The sequence below is a fragment of the Colossoma macropomum genome, unplaced genomic scaffold (genome assembly GCF_904425465.1).
Source record: "Colossoma macropomum unplaced genomic scaffold, Colossoma_macropomum, whole genome shotgun sequence".
Taxonomy (NCBI): Eukaryota; Metazoa; Chordata; class Actinopteri; order Characiformes; family Serrasalmidae; genus Colossoma; species Colossoma macropomum.
In genome coordinates, this window is record NW_023494789.1 from 42778051 (window position 1) to 42801380 (window position 23330).

The window sequence follows — 23330 nt, forward strand, 5'->3', positions numbered from 1 at the left end:
TATTCGTGCCACTAGGGATGTACCGATATGGGAGTTGTGGGCCGATGTCGATATGCAATATTTTCACATACATATCTGCCCATGCTGATATACGGCTGTTTATAAAGTGTAGAAATTGGGACTGTGTCTACCTGAAGTAGCAATCATGAAGAAATACAACGTTTATTTCAGTAAATGCAGTAAAATGTATAAAAAATGCAGATTATTTTAGTGCATTAACCCAGCCTCACACAAACATTCTGATTTTACAGAGTTCAATGTCATCAATTTTTAGTTTGAAATATTTGTCAAATCTAAACATCTGTCCAATGCTAATATTTTTCTTAAGCAAATATCGGCCAGTACTGATATGTTTCCAGTATCATTGTGCATTCCTTTCTGACACTTATTCCATTAATAGTATATTTTTAATACTGTATAAAGTCTGAGTACACTGAGAAGGACCAAGAAACCATTTTTTTGTTGTAAATTCTGTTATACCAGTGTTATTACCGGGATTTTGCTCAAAGCCAGTGTCAGACAGTGAGTGTGTTTACATGCACTTAATACTCTGATAACTGCAGAAAATCAGATTTTGTCAGTAATCCTATCAATGCATTTATATGCACTTGGGTAATCGGATAATGTGAAACTCCAGGTCTACATGAGTCAGACAGTAATCAGGTTTTTGCTTTGCAACCAGCCAATAAACTCACAGAGGAAGACGTGATGTAAACGTAATGTAAAACTCAAACTTCATGCCGCGGCTTTTTTTTTTTTAAACATCGAGCCACTTTACCTGAAAACGTGAACCTACATCATCTAGAAGGTTTAAAGCCTTCTTTTCGTCTAGCACTTCGTGCTGTGTCTCGTCGCAACACTGCTTGTTTATTTCCGGTACCAAAGTCTGTTTTCGCTCACGCACAGACTTTGAAACTGAAAGAAATCAGAGTAAGAGTTTACATGCACTGAGAAATCTGATTACTGAGCTAAAATCCAGCTCTCTTTATCAGATTTCTTAATCAGATCTAAGAAATCAGAAATCAGAATGCTTTCTGAAATCAGTTTGCTGTTTACATGACCATTTGAATAATCAGATAGTTGCAGAAATCCAGACTGGCAGACTGGACAGGTTCATATTGTTGTAAAGGTCTTGGGGGGGTCTGACTATAAGGGGACCAATAACATTTGGCATAAATGTAGTACTTCTTATACAATACAGAAAAACGGGAGTGAATTCCCTTCTTGTTCTTTGATTTGCAGGCCTTAAACTAGATTGTATGTTTACGTTACACATTCAGGCTGTGTGTGGTTACAGTTTATCCAGAAGAGGAGGAGTCTGATGTTGTGCACGATGGAAAAAGAGGAGCCACCTCCTGTGAGGGCATTCATTTTTGTCAGACAGATCTAATTTTATTCGAGAAAATAACACCCCCCAAAAAGAAAAAGCTGTAATGAAAGGGGACTTCAGCTTCTGTGGTTGACTTCATTGCTGTAATCTGCAGGTTGAAATGTCTATTACTTACACTGGAGGACCTTCTCTTACATTGTTAGTGTTTTTATTTATTATTTTCTTTTAATTATTTATCCAATTGATTTTGTTTCAACATCTGTTTTGCTGTGAATTTAACACTCCTGTTATGTTGACAGTCAAATTGACACATGCATATTTACATTACACACACAATGTCCTCTATAGTCCTACAGTCATACCACACATACAGCATTATGCATCTGTGCTCTCAGAGGCTGAAAAGATGAGCAATATGAGCAGAAAAATGACAGACAGCTCAGGAGGCTCTGGAACACATCCTCGATCAGGATAATAATAATAATAATAATAATAATCTTTATTTATATACCACTTTTCATGCTGGTGGCAGCTCAGGGTGCTTTACAGACAGGAGATAAAGCTTAACAGTAATACAAGAAATTATAAGTATTGATTTAGAATAATATAAGAAAATGACACAGACCAAATTAAAATATAAATACCACAAGATGTAGAGTTTTAATTAAGCGCTCACTTAAAGAGCTGCGTTTTTAGATGTTTATTAAAAGTGAGCTCTGAGCTTGACTGTCTCATAAAAGGTGAACTGAGCTCCACAGTCTAGAAGCAGAATCACTGAAAGAGTCTCTCCTTGTTTTTTTTTTCGTATTTTATGGAAGGTGTTTGCAGAAGGTCAGTATCTGCAGGTCTAAGATCACATGCTGGAACATAAATAGACAGTCACTCTGTGATGTAAGTGGTGCTTTAAGGTCATTTAGAGTCTTTTAGAACTTTAAATCTATCCTGAACGATACAGGTAGCCGGTGCAGTTCTTTTAAAACGGGAGTGATGTGATCTCTCTGTTTTGTTCTTAGGATGCTGATCCATTTTGTACGAGTTATAAAGGATGTCTTGTTTGCTTAGAAGACTTAGGAGTCCAGTAAGAAGATCATTACAGTGATCAACTCTGCTTGTAACAAATTCATGAACAAGTTTCTCTGCGTCACTCCAAGATAGAAAAGGCCGAACTTCAGTGATATTTCTCAAACGATAAAAAGCTACTTTAGTGACTGCATTGCCATGCAGGATAAAAAGAGCTCAGAGTCTAAGATCCCACCCAGGTTTCCTACTGCAGGTTTGGTATATGAAGCTAAAGAACCACGTTTCTTATAAAACAGCTTTCTCGGTCACTTCTGATCAGGATGTCAGATGATGAGGGGATTCTCCCACATCCATCAGCTCCAAGACATTCATATCAAAAAGTGGCATCATAACATGCATCGGGTTAATTTAACTCAGGAACATTACTGCTTCTCCTTACTGTTGAACATAACAGGAGGGTTAATGTAGCAAAGTCTGCAGAAGGCTCCATCCCACTCAGACTCACTGGAAGTCTAGACATTCGCCCTTGCAGACATGAGGGCAAAATGGCAGAATTTGCGAGTCTGCAAGTCTGTAGATTCCGCTTTGGCTCTAGTCTGGTGCTTCTCGTGCTGGGGCTGAATCTCAAATGGCTCCCTGCATAGTGCACTACATAGGAATTTAAATACTGGGTCCTGCACCACACTGGTGAAAAATATGGCTAAGAAACAGCCATCTGGGACTCAGGCACATCCACACTCAATAAATGATGCACTATTTGGCTGTAGAGGCTAGAATTTCTAAACCTTCTTAGCTAGCACCACATTTAGGGAGTATGGAGCCGTTTGGGACTTAGCCTGGGTTTGACGCTAACTTGCTTCTGACGGAAACATAAAGCAGTCTCAGTGTATTCGGGCCTTTAAACGTGTAAAACATTGAGAGAGTGGATAATAATAGGCAGTGCTTTTAGTAAGAATTATAATATCAGTAAAAACAAAAGTGATATCTACCTGAGATACTGAGTGTTTACACGTGCTCAATAATCCGATCATAATCAGATTTCTGCAGTTATCCGATTATTCCAATGGTCATTCAAACAGCACAGATCAGAGTAAGGTCTAGAAATATGATTGCAAAGCTGAAACCAAATACATGCTTAATAAAATGAAGGATTTAAATATTCTTCATCTTCTTGACGATGTATGTTCATATTTTCATGTAAAGTGAATCAATGTTTAAAAAAAAAATGTGGCATGAAGTTTTAGTTTTACATTATGTTTATGTCAAGTAGTATTCTGTGTGTTTATTGACTGGTTGCGAAGCAGAAATCTGATTACTGCCCGACTCATGTAGACCTGGATTCCCATCATCTGATTACTCAAGAGCATGTAAACGGGTTAATCGGATTACTGACAAAATCTGATTTTCTGCAGTTATCAGATTATTAAGTGCATGTAAACACACTCACTGTAAACTGGGCCACATTCATTTTGTCAGGACACTATAAAAGCGTATGAAACTTGTCTCCATTCAAATGATTCATAATTTCATCTCATAACTGAATGTGGCCTTGATGTGAACCACATCGTGCTCTGTGTGACGAATACAGTGTCGGCTATGAAAGCACATGAATGTAACTGTACTGTGTCACTAAATCAAGAACTTACCTCAAATCTTACTAAAGACACTGTTCACTTTTGTTTTGATCAACAACAATGTTTACTGGTGTTGTTCGAGATGCTGAGGGCTAATGCAGAATACAAAACGAATGAGCCCCACCTGATTCTCTTAATAATGAACTCAACAATAAAATGTTTATTTCTGAACTGAAGTGAGTCGGAACATTTTGTGAGAGATGCAACTAAAATTCAAATACAACACTCCCAAACAAAAAAAACTGCAGCCAGAACTCTTCCAAGGGGTTTTTGTGCAGTAAACATAAGCTCAGTCCAGGACACAAAGCTCAGATTTGGGTGATTTTCTATGGAAAATTCTCCATTAAAGGGCCCATATTGTACTTTTTCTTGCATTTTGAAGTTTATTTTGTCATGAAATGATGCAGTTTATGCTTTTAGTACTAAAAACAGCCACAATTTATTTTAAACATGACTGTTTTCTAAACTCTCTTTATAAGGCTGTTTTTATTACTATGCCTTTAAGACTAATTTATGTAAATAAACTCTGTTATGATTGGCTGCCTCACTCAAAAAGCAGCCCAGGTTGAAACACTCCTATGTTATAACCCCTTATAACATAAATGGACCCAAAGAAATTCAACGTGTCAACTGAGGTACATAGAGGGACATATATGTAAACGTGTTGGATTTTGTGACATCACAAAAACAATCCAATTCAGCATGGGCTGTTTTTGCAGTTTAGCTTCCATATATGAAGTGAAGAGTACATTATTGAAACATTAACAATTTTATTTAAAAATAGTTTTCCATGATATGGGCCCTTTAACTGTGTGGCTACTTTGAACACTGGATATAAACACAGAACACAGAGCACATAGAAAACTGTCCCCCAGAGTTTAACGTGGCTTGTGAAGACGCTGAACAGTATTAGAACAGCATGTTCAGGTTGATGCTTGGATGCTAGTTTCTCCAGACTGGCTCTATATGTGTCCTGTCTGCATGAGCGTGTACTGCGTCGTGAAACGCTCCACACTCTCTCCAACCAGGCTCTTCATGGCCCTCCAGTGAAGCTTCCCACAGTTCTCTGGACTTCCGTGCGCGCCCAGCTCCTCTCGGATGTAACCCATCCACAGATCTACAAAATCAATCACTCTGATTACATATTGCATCCCCATGTAAAATACAGTTGTAGGAAATTCCACCAACTTTTCTACTTTTCTAAATAATTAAGTGTTTAAGATGTAATCAAAGTCATTCAGAGTGGTTTGGTGTGAAAAGCTCTGTCCTAGAAAAAATTAGAATTGTTCACAGTGGTGGTGATAGAAACCAGACGTCCACCTCTAAAAGCTCCCTCACAGAAAGTCATTACAAGACATGGCTACACTGTTTTATGACAATTTAGAAAGTTGGGGGTAAAGCATATTTTAAAATCCATTCATGGTGGAGGGATACATGAAGGGCATTGTGAGGCAAAACAGTCCCCCCAAAATGACTGGATTTTAAAATCTCAAAACTCATAAAACAATGTCTCGGTCATCAGGCAGTGTATTCATAACCGTTTCATCTATTGACTTTCTGTGAGGGAGCTTTTAGAGGTGGACGTCTGGTTCCTATCACCACCACTGTAAACAATTCTGACTCGGTTAGTTTCTCTAGAACGGAGCGTTTCACAGCAAACCACTCTGAATGACTCTGTTTACATCTTAACCACTTAATTATGCAGAATTTTTGACAAATCAAACACTATAAAAGCGTATGAAACTTGTCTCCATTCAAATGATTCATAATTTCATCTCATAACTGAATGTGGCCTTGATGTGAACCACATCGTGCTCTGTGTGACGAATACAGTGTCGGCTATGAAAGCACATGAATGTAACTGTACTGTGTCACTAAATCAAGAACTTACCTCAAATCTTACTAAAGACTCTGTTCACTTTTGTTTTGATCAACAACAATGTTTACTGGTGTAAACATTGTTGTTGATCAAAATTATAAGATTATAAGAAGTCCCTTTTAATCACAATGCTTACATGCTAATGAGTTTAGTTTAAAGTGATGGTTCACTCAAAAAAAAAAAGTCAGATATACCCATTTCCTGCCAAAACATGTCTAGAGCTGTACTATTACTTTAATCACAATGATGGAAAGTGCATGTTCGTAGCTCTTCTACTCATTCTGCTTGGTTCAAACTCACCATCGTCAGAGGAGCCAAACTCGCGCAGCGCTCGTTCATAGTAGTCTCTCAGATTACTCATATTTGGCTTCTCCTGAAAGAAGAACAGAGATAATTGTTAGTAAATTTAACTGTGAATATTAATTTTACTGACCAAAGCTATTCAGTTATTATGCAATGCACTGACTGGACATGATACTGTTTTAAAACTTACTTGTTCTTTCTCAATCTGAATCATCTTGGTGAAGAAGGCCTTGGTGAAAGGTCTGTGCTCATGCAGGCTGGAAGAAGAATGTTATAAAAATGTCATAACTGGACTTTTATACACAGTTGTATGCAAAATTGTCAAATTTCATGTGTTGATTTTCTAAGTGTAAATAAGTTGCACATTATTTGCAGGATCTCACTAATGTCACAATCTTCATGTATATAAAATAAAAGGCCTGTAACAATCAAAGTAAATGCTAAAAATGGAGATTGGGAATTGTTTTATAATTAGATCTTGATAATCAGAATTGAATCCTGATATATCTAGAGATTCTCGTCACCAAGGCTGAAGACTGAAGCATGATGGCTGTTTTGTAGTAGCTTGTTTACCTTTTGAATATTTTCCTGGCTTTTTTGTAGCCGCCGCCTTTGTAGGCCCACTCCAGATAGGTCTCCTTCAGTGCTGCTGAAATGTCCGGAACTGGCGATGAAAGCGCTTTCTGGAGCAAAGAGAAGATCATCTTAGCAGAGTCAGAAACCTCATCAACGTGCCATATATATACACTCACTGACCACTTTATTAGAAACATCTACGCTATAGCTTCACTGTGTAGGTTTAGAGTTACAGACTGCAGCCCATCTGCACAGTTTATCAGCCTCCTCTACCTCATTTATCACTGGTCAGTTTCCGACCACAGGACCACTGTTGTCCAGATTTTATTTGGGTGGTGGTCCATTCTCAGTACAGCACTGATTATCATACAGTACAACTATACAGCCTAGAATAAAGAATTCCTAGAAAGAGATGTTGCCGAGTGTTCTTAAACACTGCATCACCTGCAGGGCCGCTGTTCATCTCCACCTAATGCCAGCTGTATCTACAACACTGATCAGCTGTGAAACTAAACACCAAGATTAGCTGCAGCTCTCACCTGAAACAGAGCATCTGTCTCCTCTGGAGTCTGGGACGCCATGCTCCACTCAGCCTGAAGCTGCCACAGAGGCAGACTGTCCTGCAGAAGACACGGAGAGACGTCAACAAAGGCATCATTTAGCTAAACCGGAAAAAAAGGAGCTGCCCAGCCATTCAATTTTTCATTACTTTCACATAACTAACTTAAACAGTATGTTAAAAATTTAAAACGTTTCATTCACTCACCAGACCATACAGTCCACTTATGGAAACTAAGATGCAAAAACAGCCCGTTTTGACTTCATTGTTTTTGTGATGTTATGCAAAGCATCATATTTACATACACTATACATACCATTCTAAATCCATAGGCATTAATATGGGTCCCTATTTGCAGCTATAACAGCTTCCACTCTTCTGGGAAGCTTTCTACAAGATTTTGGAGAGTGTCTGTGGGAATTTGTGCCCATTCATCCAGAAGAGCATTTGTGAGGTCAGACACTGATGTTGGACGAGAAGGCCTGATGTTTGATGGGGTTGAGGTCAGGTCTCTGTGAGGGCCAGTCAAATTCTTTCACACCAAACTCAACCAGCCATGCCTTTATGGACCTTGCTTTGTGCACTAGGGCTCAGTCATGCTGGAACAGAAAAGGTTCTTCCCCAAACTGTTCCCACAAAGTTGGAAGCATACAATTGTCCAAAATGTCTTGTTATGCTGAAGCATTAAGATTTCCCCTTCACTGGAACTAAGGGGTCTAGACCAACCCCTGAAAAACAACCCCATAGCATTATCCCTCCTCCACCAAACTTTACAACTGGCACAATGCAGTCAGACAGGTGATGTTCTCCTGGAATTCAGCAAACCCAGACTTGTCCATCAGACTGTCAGATAGAGAAGCGTGATTCGTCACTCCACAGAATATGTTCCCACTGCTCCAGAGTCCAGTGGCGGCGTGCTTTACACCACTCCATCTGACGCTTGGCATTGTGCTTGTGATATAAGGCTTGAATGCAGCTGCTCGGCCATGGAAATCCATGCAATGAAGCTCCTGGCGCACAGTTTTTGTGCTGATGTTAATGCCAGAGGAGATTTGAACTCTGCAGTTACTGAGTCAGCAGAATGTTGGTTTATTACTATTAAAATGACCCATTCTTTCACAAATGTGTGTAAAGGCAGACTGCACGGCTAGGTGCTTGATTTTATACACCTGTGACAATGAGACTAAATGAAACACGTGAATTCAGTTATTAAGAGGCGTGTCCCAATACTGTTGTCCATATAGTGTATATCTGCCCATTTTATTTTTTCCCCATAAGGTCCACTTTTTTGTGTGTGGCTCCCTTAGACTCAAAGGTGTTTGTTACTGTACATTTGAGACTGATATATGTAAATGAGCTCTCTGATTGGCTGCCCAATAGTGTGCTTCATTCAAAAACCAGCCCAGGCTGAAACACTCCTTATAACTTCAGTGTGAGTTGGCGAGGCTAAACCACTGTGGCCTAAATTTGCAATGTAATGTAAATATGATGGGTTGCATGACATCACAAAATTGGGGCATTCAAAATTAGCTGTTTTTGCAGCATTGATTGTATGTATAGACTGGAGAATAATTTGAAATTTTAATAATGTTAGTACTAAAAACATTACACTCATTTCAAAAATGTGAGACATTCTGTCCATAATATGGGCCCTTTAAATAATGTCAGGTTGAAACGAAAGAATGATGACGATGATTATGAGTGTGGCATTATTATTTTGTTTTTACTACTGAAGCTCTGAGTGGGACCCTAAAGGTTTACATAGATTAAAGAAGAAAATAAAAAAGGAACAGAATAATACTGAAAATAGTGTTGGTAGTGAAGCTGTATACTGATATTTGCTGTTTGTACACAGAGCAAAGATATTTCTGTAGATCAGCTATATCACAAAAGCAATTTTCAGGCTGATGTGAGAGCATAACAGAATAAAAGATAAGTTTCATGACGATATTTGCTGCTTTTCATCCAAATATTGAAACAGTTATAGCTCAGTTAAACCATAGTTTAAATCATAGTCCTGAGGCTGATATGGGACCATGTTGTGTTTTCCAGAGAGGTGATTTAGTTTAGAAGGCTAAATAGGCCAGTCTGCAGTGATGCTGCTGTTTGGAGTGGATGTCCCATTTAAAAGCAGCTGTGCTGTGGCCGTTACCTTGGGATTCACATTCTTTAAAGCTTCCTGGAATAGAAGCCCCGCCTCTGCTCGCTCCAGATGGACCAACGTCTGCAGGCTCAGATTCCACGTCTCCAATGATTGGCTGAAGCGCTTAGTGGCTGCTATGGCGACCTGAGCGGCAGATTCCGTTTCCCCGGACGACAGCAGGACCTGTAGCTGTGAGGAGAGACAGTGGTGGCCTAAATTACTCCACAGCTTCACCATCCACATCACGACAGCATCCACTGTCCTGAGTTTGACTGCTGTGTCTGCTCTACAGCCCTGTTGTTTCTGTAATTTACAGTCCACAGTTATTACTGTCAGACTGCAATTTAAGTGATTATGGACATGATCCATCAGGAGATTTTTGATCCAGTATGAATCTGCAGTGTGTGTAGTTTTTAACAGTCTGACGGTAAGAATTGTGGAGCGATTTTAATCCAGTATGAATCTGCAGTGTGTGGAGTCTTTAAACAGTGTGACAGTAAAAATTGTGGAGCGATTTTAATCCAGTATGAATCTGCAGTGTTTGTAGTTTTTAACAGTCTGACGGTAAGAATTGCGGAGTGATTTTAATCCAGTATGAATCTGCAGTGTGTGGAGTCTTTAAACAGTGTGACAGTAAAAATTGTGGAGCGATTTTAATCCAGTATGAATCTGCAGTGTGTGTAGTTTTTACAGTCTCACAGTAATAATTGTGGAGCGATTTTAATCCAGTATGAATCTGCAGTGTGTGTAGTTTTTACAGTCTGACAGTAATAATTGTGGAGTGATTTTAATCCAGTATGAATCTGCAGTGTGTGTAGTTTTTACAGTCTCACAGTAATAATTGTGGAGTGATTTTAATCCAGTATGAATCTGCAGTGTGTGTAGTTTTACAGTCTGATAGTAATAATTGTGTTAAACAATGTGTCAAATGTCTCAAATGTAGAATTAAGCAAAATGTGTTCCAACACATTAAGCAAAGTCAATATATCAGATAAAGTTAAGTGAGCAATAAGCGCACAGTGACTACCTTCTCCCTGTGGAACTATGTATCTTATTTGATATCACTGAATTGTTGTTAGCCACATCAGCATTTCAGCTGAAGTGCATGTTCAGAGTACAGTAAAAGCGTGGTCTTACCCAGGTTTTGTAGAAAGACTCTTGAAGCAGGGAGGCATCGTGAGCTCTCTGAAAAACTCCAAGCAGCCGCTCTTTTCTCTGGGAAATTCACACATCACCTGACGTTAGACACATATTTTAACACAGTGATGCTGCTGTAATGCTCTGGCTCGCCTTTGTGCATTAGGATCAGGGTTGTTAAGGATTACTTGATGGTTGTTAAACTGTTGTTTAGAATAAAGCCAACTATATAACAAAGGCCCAATCCCATTTCACCCCTTGCCCCTACCACTTAGCCCCTTCGTTTTGAGTGTTCACGTCTAGGGGTAGAGTGTCCCGATTTCTGTTGAGATAGAGGGGTAGGGCGAAGCGTTAGGACTACATGAACCTCCAAAAGGAGGTTTTTCAAAGACACACTCCAAACAGTGTTATGAGAAAAAAAGAAAAACCAGCAAGATGGATGAGCGAGCAACCAAAGAAACCCACAAATGTGAGAATTTTCTCTGTTAAAAAATTATAATACCCATTTAATACCCAAATTATCTTCGTTTAATGTCATTTCAATGTATTATGCTTGTTATGAAGAAAAGGAGCATAAGAAAAACGCTAGTACTATGCTGATGTCTCAGTAGCTAGCTAGCTAAATTTCCCATTCCACCTTAAACACCTCAGGCGTCAGAACTGCTGCACCATTTAAGGTGGAACGGGAAAATTCAAACAAGAAGCAGGAGAATAGCTGACTTCAGCTTCATATCACTGAAGAATTAGGGGTGGATGATAATAAATAATTGTCCCTTTGAATGCATATGAGTCCTTAAATGTAACTAAAGGCCAGCGGTGAGGTTGCTGAACTTATCACTGAAGATGGGCAGGGTCACCTACAGAGCAGCACTAGTAGCCTGTTAATGAAGTACTGTTCTTCTTTATTTGTGGGTTGTCCCGTTTCGTAGGGGAAGATTTCAACCACTACCCCTTGTAACTTAGTTCCAAGGGGCAAGATGACACACAAAAACAAGGGGTAGGGGTAAAAATAAGAAATGGGATTGGGCCCAAATCTCCTTTCAGTCTTTTGTTAGGCTATGGGGCACTATGTAATTGCTGATCAGGTAGAGCAACAAAGCAGTGAGACATGAAGCTGAGAGTGGAATATATTTGAAATATAATTAAAATCATTAATATACCACCTAAGAAAATCAAAACAAACAAACAAAGTTGTGTTGCCCCAGCGATACATAACAGCCACAATCATGGTGGATTTCAGGAGCTCTTTAACTTCTTCCAGCTTGAAGCATGGAAGCTTCAGGGAGAAGAGCAAACAAAGCACAGCTTGCTTCAGTCAGTATCGTAACTCTCTAAAATGACTGCGTTGACCGCGGAGAGCTATAATGAGCAAAACAGGCAAGTGAAATCGTACATCCTGTACACAGAAAGCATGCCAGATGGACCGACGGCTGAAATAAAGTGTGTTTTGTATTTTCCATGCTATACATTTCTTTAACATCTGTGAATGATTAATTGATTAACTGACAGTTTGATTATTGCCAGCAATCAGGGAAATTCAAGCAGGGAATGCTACTGTTTAAAAACATCACTGAGTCTTCTTCAATATGAGATACCAACAGTCCCTTGAGCACAAAGCCATGCTCACAACATTTAGCGGACTAGAGAACACTTACCTTTTCCTTCAGCTCAGTGATGTTAGTTTTCCTCTTAAATCTGTCCAGACAAAATGTCACGTAACACGTCCACACTGGCTCTGAGGAGAAATATTTATCCATTAGAAAAAGTCATGCATTATATTTACATTTTTTATAGTTACAGTGTCTCAACTTTTAAAAATATATATAGTATTGTTACCTGTACTGTTAAACAAAGAGACAGTGACTGTGGTTCATATTTTGTGTGGTTACACGTCTCTTTGCTCTAATACCGGTCACTCTGCAGTGTTCTCTATGCTGAGGCTCTGTTGTTATGGTCCTGTGCTGTGATTATAGCCTCTTTGCAGTAATGACCTCTGCTGTAGTAATAGCTTGTGTGTGCATTAATGTCATCTGTACTGAGTGCTGACTGTCTTTGCTGCAGATAATCTATGTGGTGTAATAGGCTTTACAATAATATTCTATGTAGCACAAGAGGTTCTGTAGTACTAAGTCACTGTGCTGTAAAAGCCTATGTTATAATAGCCTATATAGGAGCCTGTGTCATAATAGTCTGCGTGCTTTAATAGCCTGTGTAATAATAGTTTCCGTGTTGTAACAGCCAGTGTAATAAAACGCTGTGTGCTGTAATAGCCTGTAGCATGTGTAATAGCTTGTGTCATAATAGTCTGTGTGTTTTCATAGCCTGTGTCGTAATAGTATTTGTGCCATAATAGCTTGTGTAATAACAGTCTGTGTGCTGTAATAGACTGTATAATTTCAGTCTGTGTGCTGGGATAGCCTGTAGACTGTATAATAATAGTTTGGGTGCCGTAATAGGCTGTGTAATAATAGTTTGTGTAGGGTAATAGCCAGTGTAATATGCTGTGTGCTGTAATAGCATGTAGCATGTGTAATAATCTGTGTCATTATAGTATTTGTGCTGTAACAGCCTGTGTAATAATGATATTTGTGCTGTAATAGCCTGTATAATAACAGTGTGTGCAATAATAGCCTGTAAAATAATAGTCAGTGTCTGTCATAGCGTGTGTAATAATAGTTTGTGTGCTGTAATAGCCTGTGTAATAATGGGCTGAATGCTGTAATAGCCTGTGCAATAATGGGCTGTGTGCTGTAATAGCCTGTGTAATAATGGGCTATGTGCTGTAATAGCCTGTGTGGTCTAATTGCCTCTGTATAAATACTGTTTATACTCTGGTACCTGTGTTAAGGCTCCTGAGCCCCTCCTCATAAACAGCACAACAGCGCTCCTCTCTGCGGTTGGTGTCAGATGCCCGGCCCTGAGCACTGTGCAGTTCTGGAGCTCCAGCAGCCTCCAGCTCCCTCCGGGCCATGAAGTCCCACGTCACAGAGTCATCTGTGTGCTCTTTCTGCAGACTGGACACAGTAGAAGATGCTTTTTTCCCCCCTTCATTTCATTGACTCACCATCAAAAAATGGTTTATTCCCCTATAGATTATGGGTTCGTTTCCCACAGAGGGATTCAGCCCAGTACTGGATTACAAAGTATTTTAAAATAGAGGTTCTCCATTAAAAGGAAAATGTAGTCCAAAACTAGGCTTAGCCACGTTTACATGCAGCCTAATAATCCATGAATAATCCAACTAATAGCATAATCAGAATAGAATGTGTATAGAATAGAATGTATATAAACATCGGAATAGACTAGTCTGATTGAGGTTATTCAGAATACATTTTCTACCCGACTGATCGAGGTGGGTAAATAATAGCCGTGAAAACGCCTGTATCTGATTACGTTCCCAGTCGGAAAAGTTTAAGAACGCTCTGTGCATGTTCGTTCGCGTTATAGCGAAAGTTTGTAACGTTCAACATGGCGGGAGCAAAAACTGGTCTGCAGAGGAGACAAAGTTTATGCTTTGAGCTTTAAAAGAAGGTGGTGGGACAGACATCCAGCTTATGTGTCTCAGAACATGACGTCTTCCTCTCTGCCTTCATTAATAAGTACTCTGACTGGACTCGTGATGCTCGTTGTGATGGTAACATCTACACTAAGTGGTTCTCTATGCATGCATTTAATTTTGGATCGGATTACTTGTAGTGTGCATGTCAGCTCAGCTTGTATATTCAGTTATTTGACAACTAGGCTGCATCAGTTTGTAGACAGAGGAAGCCTTACTCTTGAAGGATGGTGTCCTGCAGCTCCTTAGTGAAGTCAAAAATGGCAGCTATATTGAGCAATGACAGCATGAACTCCGCCCCTGCAGAAAAGAGAGAAGGATTAGCATTCGGCTGCTAATGCAATTCAACCCTAAAAAAAAAAAGAATTAAGCTATATTAGATTACAGTAGAAACTGATGAATAAATACCTTTGATTTTCTGCTTAGCGTCTTTGTAGACCACCTCAGCCAGCTTACCGCTCAGGATCTCTGGAGAGAACTCATATTCACCCTGATAAAACAGTTTAAAATATTTTATTTGAGAAAATACATTTTGATTAAATAAAAGACATTCTGAGAAAATGTTCTCACCTGATAAAATAGTTTAAAAAACATTAAAACAGTTTGATGCAAAAACAACACCTTTATGAACTTACAATGTCACAAAAATCAACCTATTCACAAATAGATGCCTACCCACCCTACAGCAGTTTAGCCCCATCCACTCACGCTAAAGTTATAAAAAGCGTTTGCAGCCCGGACTACTTTTTAAATGAGGCACGATACAGGACTGCCAATCAGAACAGAGCCCATTTACATATATCAACCTTAAAGGCAGAGTAACAAAAATAGCCTAATACTAAGGGATAAAGAGAGGTTGGAAAATGTTAGTCTAAACAAATTATGATTGCCTTTGATACATTAAACTTCACAAAACCTCTAAGAACAATAAAACAATAAAATACAAGAAGACTGCAGGATATGGTCCCTTTAATAGGTCCAAATATAGTTACTGGATTTAACCTTGTTAAGTGTGCAGTAGACAGTAATAGAAAGCTCACAGCGGCCTGTATGTTAAGAAAACCAAGCCAGTCATGTGACGAGCAGCAGTTTAGATAGACTCAACTGATATGCAACTCATGCTAAGATGAGGAACGAGAAGATAAAAACGTACAATGTCAATTTTGGCCAGTTCCAGTTCCTGCTGCTGTTTCCTCAGTTTTTCAGCATGCATCAGCTCCATCCGGAAATACTAACACAAACAAACAAATTGTGTAAACAATACATGGCAAGCAAATTTGCCCATTCTATTGACCTTCTGGCTGGCTTTACGCTGTGAAAGTTTTGTGCAACCAGTTAAATGTTATTAGTTGCCTGCGAAATAATTCAAACAATTAAAATCAGTCAGATTTGTATGCACCACATTGAATTACTCCACTAATTACAGCCAAAGTAGCTACTGGTATTTTCTCATACACTGTATTGTTCTTACTTTATAAAATCATTAACATATTTGCAACATTTTATGGACTTTGTATACTGTGTAAACTGTTTCAACAGTGACAGCTGTTTTTTTTAGTTTATCAATATCGCATCAAGAAAGAAGAAAATGAATAATCTAGCTATGTAAATCACGATAACAGCAGGCTAAAGAAGCATTAATGCTGGCACAAGCAACTATTGAAACAACTGTTTCGCAGCTGGTTACCGAAATGTTAGCTTAAACTACCAACTTTATTTAAAGTTGATCAGGATATTACCTTTCCAATAAGCCATCTTGTTTTATTTTCTTGGCAACTGATTTGGTGAAACATTCATTTTGATGTGATCACATGATGAGTTATCACCGTTTTGATCGGCCATTTCATGAAACTTGTTTCACAAAGTTGAGACGCTCGCCACTGTTGCGGCTTGTTTTCAAGTGAGTTGTAGGACCCTTTACACTGTGCAATTCAATGTGGTTTCATGTAGGTTCCAAGCAACTAAAATTGGATGAAAGTTTCACAGTGTAAAGCCAGCCTTCTGGTCAGAATCTGATCTTGTGCATTTTTTCTTCCAGGTGTATATATGCATTTTTGATGAAATCTTTTTAAAGGCTTTCTCATTTATCTTTTCCCAATAAAGCATTCTGGGATCTTTACAGAGGCGTGGCATTGTTATTGTTTAGTTAATTCCATTCTCCTTATCTGGCTTGTTTTTAAAACTTGAATTATTCAATTAATGATCACAATAAAAGAAGCAGATTACTCGATTATTAATACAGTAAGACCTCTACCTCTTGGTAGACCTTTTTGTTCTCTGGATGGAAGCGAAGCGCACGCAGGAAGAGATGACGAGCACTCTCCGACGAATCAAGGTCCTCCATCTCACATTTGGCAGCCATGATCCATAAACCTGGTCAGATCATTCTAGCAGTGAATATATGCTTGGATATTGTTTCGGTCATAACAAAACCTCTTACATCTGAAATGATAACTTTGTAGATGAAGGTAAAAAGGGGAATTAAGACACTTAGAAAAAATTAAAGGGGAATTCTACTGATTTTTAAAATATTCTGCATAATGCAAACAGAGTCATTCAGAGTGGTTTGTGTGAAATGCTCTATTCTAGAGAAACAGAGTCAGAATTGTTCACAGTGGTGGTGATAGGAACCAGACGTCCACCTCTAAAAGCTCACAGAGACACTGTTTTAAGTTAGTTTTGAGAAGATTTCACCTATTTTTTGTAACTCAATTCATGGTGGAGGGATACATGCAGGATGCTGTGAGGCCCCAAAGAAACATTATTATTTGAGATTTTCCACTATTTTCCCATCATCAACATTCCATATAAAACTCAGAAGACACGTGTAGGTTCACTGGTGGTTTTGGATAGTAAATAAAATGTCTATATTTGTGTTGCAGTCATGGCGACCCCTGGTTCCCATCACCACCACTGTAAAGACTTCTAAACCATTTCACACCAAACCACTCTGAATCACTCTGTTTTCATCTCAAATTGTGGAATTGTGAAAAAACCCTGGTGTTTTTAAATAATTTTAAAACATGAATAAAGGTTTAGACAGTGATATGATAAGAAACATCAAGTGAAACTTTACTGGGTTTGTCGGGGTGGATGGCGAGCATGGAGGAGAAGACCTTGCTGAGCTGAGCCTTTGTCCCCTAAAACAAGGAGAAAAAAAGAAATGACCATTTCAAAACTGCAAAAAAATGTGAATAATATGCAACTGTCATCTTCTCATATAATTATATATATATATATATATATATATATATATATATATATATATATATGTATATATATATATATATATATATATATAGTTATAGCCCCTTCTTTGCACTGCATTCATAAATTTAAATTGATCAATGGTGAAATGCTGAATTACGTACCCATTTCTTAGAAAAGGCAACGTGGGAGAGCCACAGCTGGACATCCTCCTGAGGAAAGTAAAAAAAATAAATAAAATAAAAATAATAATAATAATAATAATAACAATAATAATAAATTCAACATTCAGAATCATCAAAGAAAGCCAGTTTAACGATGATTATCATCAGAATCCATTCATACCTGCCACTTTGTAGTTGCCCTCCTGAAAACACTCATGACCCTGTTGATGATGGGAAATTCAATATCCTCCTTTTTGAACTGGTAGCCAATTCTCTAAAAACATAAAATAAAGAATCAAGATGGTTCACTGATGCAACGCATAACTTTCTGACAAATAATCTGGCAACACATTTATATTTAAACATATGAGTCCTGTGTAAAAGTCTTAGGCAGGAAAGATATTATTGACACTATTTATTTCAACAATGTGTGTTTTGCCAATAAAAACACTGTAAAACATTAAAATAAATTCTAAATACAGTAAAAAGTAAAGGAGAATGTGTTTCCTTGAAGTTATGAACATGTAGGTTAGAAGAACACAGAGGAACACAGAGCTGGTTCCTGACTTCTTGCTGCACTCCAGCCATTGCATGGGTTTGTTCAATTCAATCACCTGATTTAATTTAATGAAGTACTGATTAGATAAACTAGGTACTGGATGGTAACTGTACATGCTGGTCTTCCTCCAGGACAGCTTTGGTAGTGGTTAAGCTAATTCATAAAGAATGCTTACTGCCTTCATAAATGACAGTACTACCATCCAGCAGCTTGTTTGGAAAATCAATACTTCATTAAGCTACATCAGTATCAGGTGTGCTGCTGATGAAAAGGTAATCCTTCAGGACTGAATTTAAAGTCAAGATTACTCACAGCTCTTCTCTTCTTGATGAGCTCCAGCACATTTATTTCATACTGATGAACAAATGGGCAAAAAAGATGAACTGGTCAGTACAGGACGAGTGAATAAAATCTACAGAATATTAGAGTTGCATGTCTGATCTCCGTAGCTAAGTGCGGTATCTGTTTATTGCTGACCTGGGTACTGAGATTCAATACTGAATTACTATAATAATATATCAGTATCAAAATATTCTGTGTCTTTCATTGCCAAATGTTTAATATCCAAGTAATGAGGAATCAGTATAGAGCTGCGCAATATGACAATATTTATCGTTATTGTGGTTCATTATATCACAATGTCACAATATGCTTTTCTGAGCATATTTTAGATATCATCAGTACTTAAACACTTTCCAACTGCATGTTTGATTAAAAAGTGAGCATTAGTCCTGTTCAATTGGATTTAGTGCAGCACAGTGTGTGAAGTGATGAATGTAAGTAATTGGATTTATAGTTTTTGATGATATTTTACAATGTATGTCTGTTGTAAATAATGCAAGAAAAAATAACATGATGACACATTATGAATCATAAAAAGAACTTCCTGAAGTATCATGATATTACATTTCGCCATATCGCCCAGCTCTAAATGAGTAGTTATTTTAATGGAATATTTCATTTTAAGCAATTTGGAATTTTAGCTATGTCTTTGTATTTGAAGAAGTGTATTATTAGTACTATTCAGTAATCGATACCAATAAGTCAAGGTAAACATGCATATCGGTAAAGAAACACTTTGAATGCCCTAGTGAAATCTCAGTATTTCTAAATGTGAAAGAATACTAGTGCAGAATGAATCTCACCTGAATATATGCAATAAAATCATCTTTGCTCAGCACGCTTCTGTGGAGCTTATATTCCAGAGCTGTGGATCTTTTCAGCATAGATCTGGAATACAAAGAAAAGGTCAGTATAACATCATTAACATTTATTAAAGCCTTAAATTGCATTTTTTTTATTTTGAGCAGGTCAGCACAACTATAGAATACAATAAATAGACATTCAATTATATATATGAAGAACGCTGGAATAGGTTTAAAGAGATTTTCAAAGCAAGTACAAACAAGAGACCATATTTTCCAAAATTTATGCTTTTATCTAAGCATATATGTTGATTTCTTCAAAGAAAGTAGTGTTGATATTAGAGAGAGCCACATGTTCACAAAAGGGACACTGGATCAAAGACATTCAGTGGAAGAAGATCTGGCTAATACCTAACCTATACGTACTTACTAATAAAGTGGCCCAAAAACTTTTACATAAAATCTACCCAGCTAAAAATTACTTTATAAAGTGTAAACATAACATTGACACAGCTTGTTCATTTTGTAGCATCAACTACACTTATTCTGGCATTGTCAATATCTAAAAAAAAAAGTTAACCTCAGTGCTTTTATTGTACATAATATAAATGAAAGGTATTGTTTATTGGAATGAAAGCATGTATTATTTGGTCTTTGGGAAAATCACAAAAGCTAAATGCACACATGTATATATGATAAATCTTATACCTTTAATTTTAAATATTCACAAGGCAAAAGGCCCATTCAGTTGCCCTTGAAAAGGAGATGAAACATTATATTGAATTAATCCAGCCTACTGTTAGAGCATATTTGTACTTTGTACTTCCAATATTTATGTGTTGTTAGTTATGTACATCTCCCTATCAAATTTAAATGTGTACACTGTTACATATACATTTTTATATGCATCTGACGTTGTGTACTATGTTTGCTTTCAATAAAAAAGGTACACTGGCTCTAAAGTAAAAGACTACATTTTCTTGACTGAACTGTTTTAATGACTCACTTGACTTCTTTCTTGGTGAAGAGCCCCACTCTCTCCAGCTGCTCCAGGCCAGGAATCCTGTCCTCTAAACGCTGCTGGACGTAATCAGCCATCTCAAAACCACTTATTCAGACTTATATCGATCCTAAGATGTGCTTAGAGAAAGAAAAATCAACTATGAGAGCTTAAATCTGAATTATTTTCCCCTCTTTACATCCTGCACACGTGTGTAAATGAAGCTAGGGGATTCGCAGGCTGTCCAGTGCCGTCTTACAAAAGAGTCCGTACGGAAACACTCGTCGTGGTAAATATATCCTACTAGCATATCCGCTCGATACTGCTGGGTTATGTTGAACAGACAATTTACAAATCTAGTACGTTATAATAAATGGCACTGTTTGCTGCTTTTTCTTGTTCATTTGTCTTAACTTTGTTCATCCACCAGTTTGAGAGACTTTATTTAACACGAATATCTGTGTAGACGCTTTACTGTGTTCTTTCTTCCCTTTTTTCATCATGTAATGTTTCATGTTTGGCCTATTCGATATCAATATTTCAACAAATGTGACCAAATATTACCGACCAAAACAACTTTTTTTCTTGGCGGCAATTCGAGACTTACGCCAACCTTTATGGCGCGTCAATCAGAAGCCGCCCTACCAATGAGATTATAGAATTTCGTCGCCAGGAGAATCTGATTGGTGGAGACTTTTGAAGTGGGCGGGCGCCAAGAAGCGCCACTGTCCGAGCTCGAAGGGGGTGAAAATCCTCAATATGCGCCGATTTACGTTAGTTTGGAGGATTTTGTTCGCCCAAATAAATGTTTTTGATATGCAAACAACACGTTAATATGACACTACCGCGAAGATATAACGGTTGCTTTATATCATCTGTGGTTTAAGGAGTATTTTGGTGCTATTCGGCATGAATTCGTCGGTTTCGGGCATCGCTAAGCTAACTGGCTAACGGCAGTTTTCTCGATTTAACGGATTTAGATGAAACATTCAGATGAATGGTGTTAATGTTTAATATAATCGTGCTTTACTGGTCCGAGTGACCGGTATCTTTCCTTATCCGATGTCTAGATGATGGTAAAGTCCGCTTTCCACCGTTAGCTGGTTTAGCTGGTTAGTTTTCTCTATATTTTTTTGCCCTTTTGTTCCAGTTTTGTGATTCGTATTGTTTCTGATGGCGCCTCAGAAATACTCCGCTCAGGTTATGAGCGCTGCTTCACACGGCAAAGCCAATGGCTCCATGTACCCTTCATCTACATCTTCGTCTTCATCTTCATCATCATCTTCGGCTGTGAACGCTGTAAAAAAGCCCAAGATGGAGCAGATTCAAGCGGACCATGAGCTATTTCTGCAGGCCTTTGAGAGTAAGAGCACTACAGAACACTTACTAACCTGTTAAAGAACCACAGACTAGAGTAAATCTGGATAAAATATTATACTGACCTGTAAGAATATAAGAGACCGACAGAGTAAATCTAGATAAGATATTACACTTACCTGTAAGAGACGGACAGAGTAAATCTGGATAAAATATCATACTAACCTGTAAGAGACCGACAGAGTAAATCTGGATAAAATATCATACTAACCTGTAAGAGACCGACAGAGTAAATCTAGAAAAAACATCATACTAACCTGTAAGAGACCGACAGAGTAAATCTGGATAAAATATTATACTGACCTGTAAGAATATAAGAGACCGACCTGTAAGAGACCGACAGAGTAAATCTAGATAAGATATTACACTTACCTGTAAGAGACGGACAGAGTAAATCTGGATAAAATATTACACTCACCTGTAAGAGACCGACAGAGTAAATCTGGATAAAATATCATACTAACCTGTAAGAGACCGACAGAGTAAATCTAGAAAAAACATCATACTAACCTGTAAGAGACCGACAGAGTAAATCTGGATAAAATATCATACTAACCTGTAAGAGACCGACAGAGTAAATCTGGATAAAATATCATACTAACCTGTAAGAGACCGACAGAGTAAATCTGGATAAAATATCATACTAACCTGTAAGAGATCGACAGAGTAAATCTAGATAAAATATTACACTCACCTGTAAGAGACCGACAGAGTAAATCTGGATAAAATATCATACTAACCTGTAAGAGACCGACAGAGTAAATCTGGATAAAATATCATACTAACCTGTAAGAGACCGACAGAGTAAATCTGGATAAAATATCATACTAACCTGTAAGAGACCGACAGATTAAATCTGGATAAAATATTACACTCACCTGTAAGAGGCAGACAGAGTAAATCTGGATAAAATATACTAACCTGTAAGAGACTGACAGAGTAAATCTGGATAAAATATCATACTAACCTGTAAGAGACCGACAGAGTAAATCTGGATAAAATATACTAACCTGTAAGAGACTGACAGAGTAAATCTGGATAAAATATACTAACCTGTAAGAGACCGACAGAGTAAATCTGGATAAAATATCATACTAACCTGTAAGAGACCGACAGATTAAATCTGGATAAAATATCATACTAACCTGTAAGAGACCGACAGAGTAAATCTGGATAAAATATCATACTAACCTGTAAGAGACCGACAGATTAAATCTGGATCAAATATCATTCTAACCTGTAAGAGACCGACAGAGTAAATCTGGATCAAATATCATTCTAACCTGTAAGAGACTGACAGAGTAAATCTGAATAAAATATTGCACTCACATGTAAGAGACCGACAGAGTAAATCTGGATGAAATATCATTCTAACCTGTAAGAGACTGACAGAGTAAATCTGAATAAAATATTGCACTCACCTGTAAGAGACCGACAGAGTAAATCTGGATGAAATATCATACTAACCTATAAGAGACTGACAGATTAAATCTGGATAAAATATCATACTAACCTGTAAGAGACCGACAGAGTAAATCTGGATAAAATATCATATTAACCTGTAAGAGACCGACAGAGTAAATCTGGATAAAATATCATACTAACCTGTAAGAGACCGACAGAGTAAATCTGGATAAAATATCATACTAACCTGTAAGAGACCGACAGAGTAAATCTAGATAAAATATTACACTCACCTGTAAGAGACCGACAGAGTAAATCTGGATAAAATATCATACTA

General features: G+C 37.8%; 2 protein-coding genes across 2 annotated transcripts in view; one reads left to right on the top strand and one right to left on the bottom strand.

Moving 5' to 3' along the window:
• Positions 1–4112: 4112 nt before the first annotated feature.
• On the bottom strand, positions 4113–20726 carry utp6 (UTP6 small subunit processome component). The gene is made up of 19 exons (XM_036571413.1): positions 20219–20726; positions 19213–19297; positions 18380–18421; positions 17690–17782; positions 17509–17556; positions 17214–17277; positions 16392–16510; positions 15291–15368; positions 14546–14627; positions 14356–14437; positions 13420–13595; positions 12237–12316; positions 10582–10659; positions 9454–9633; positions 7282–7362; positions 6740–6849; positions 6357–6423; positions 6164–6236; positions 4113–5101 (listed from the first exon to the last, which is right to left on the bottom strand). Exons 1-19 carry the CDS (start codon positions 20308–20310, stop codon positions 4947–4949), a joined length of 1785 nt encoding a protein of 594 aa, XP_036427306.1. The 5' UTR covers positions 20311–20726; the 3' UTR covers positions 4113–4946.
• Positions 20727–20900: 174 nt separating this feature from the next.
• The window catches only part of suz12b (SUZ12 polycomb repressive complex 2 subunit b), a 29303-nt gene continuing 26873 nt past the window's right edge, over positions 20901–23330 (top strand). Inside the window, exon 1 of the mRNA XM_036571412.1 lies at positions 20901–21575. Within this exon, the coding sequence (XP_036427305.1) occupies positions 21386–21575 (190 nt within the window). The 5' untranslated portion in view covers positions 20901–21385. The remainder of the gene's footprint in view (positions 21576–23330) is intronic.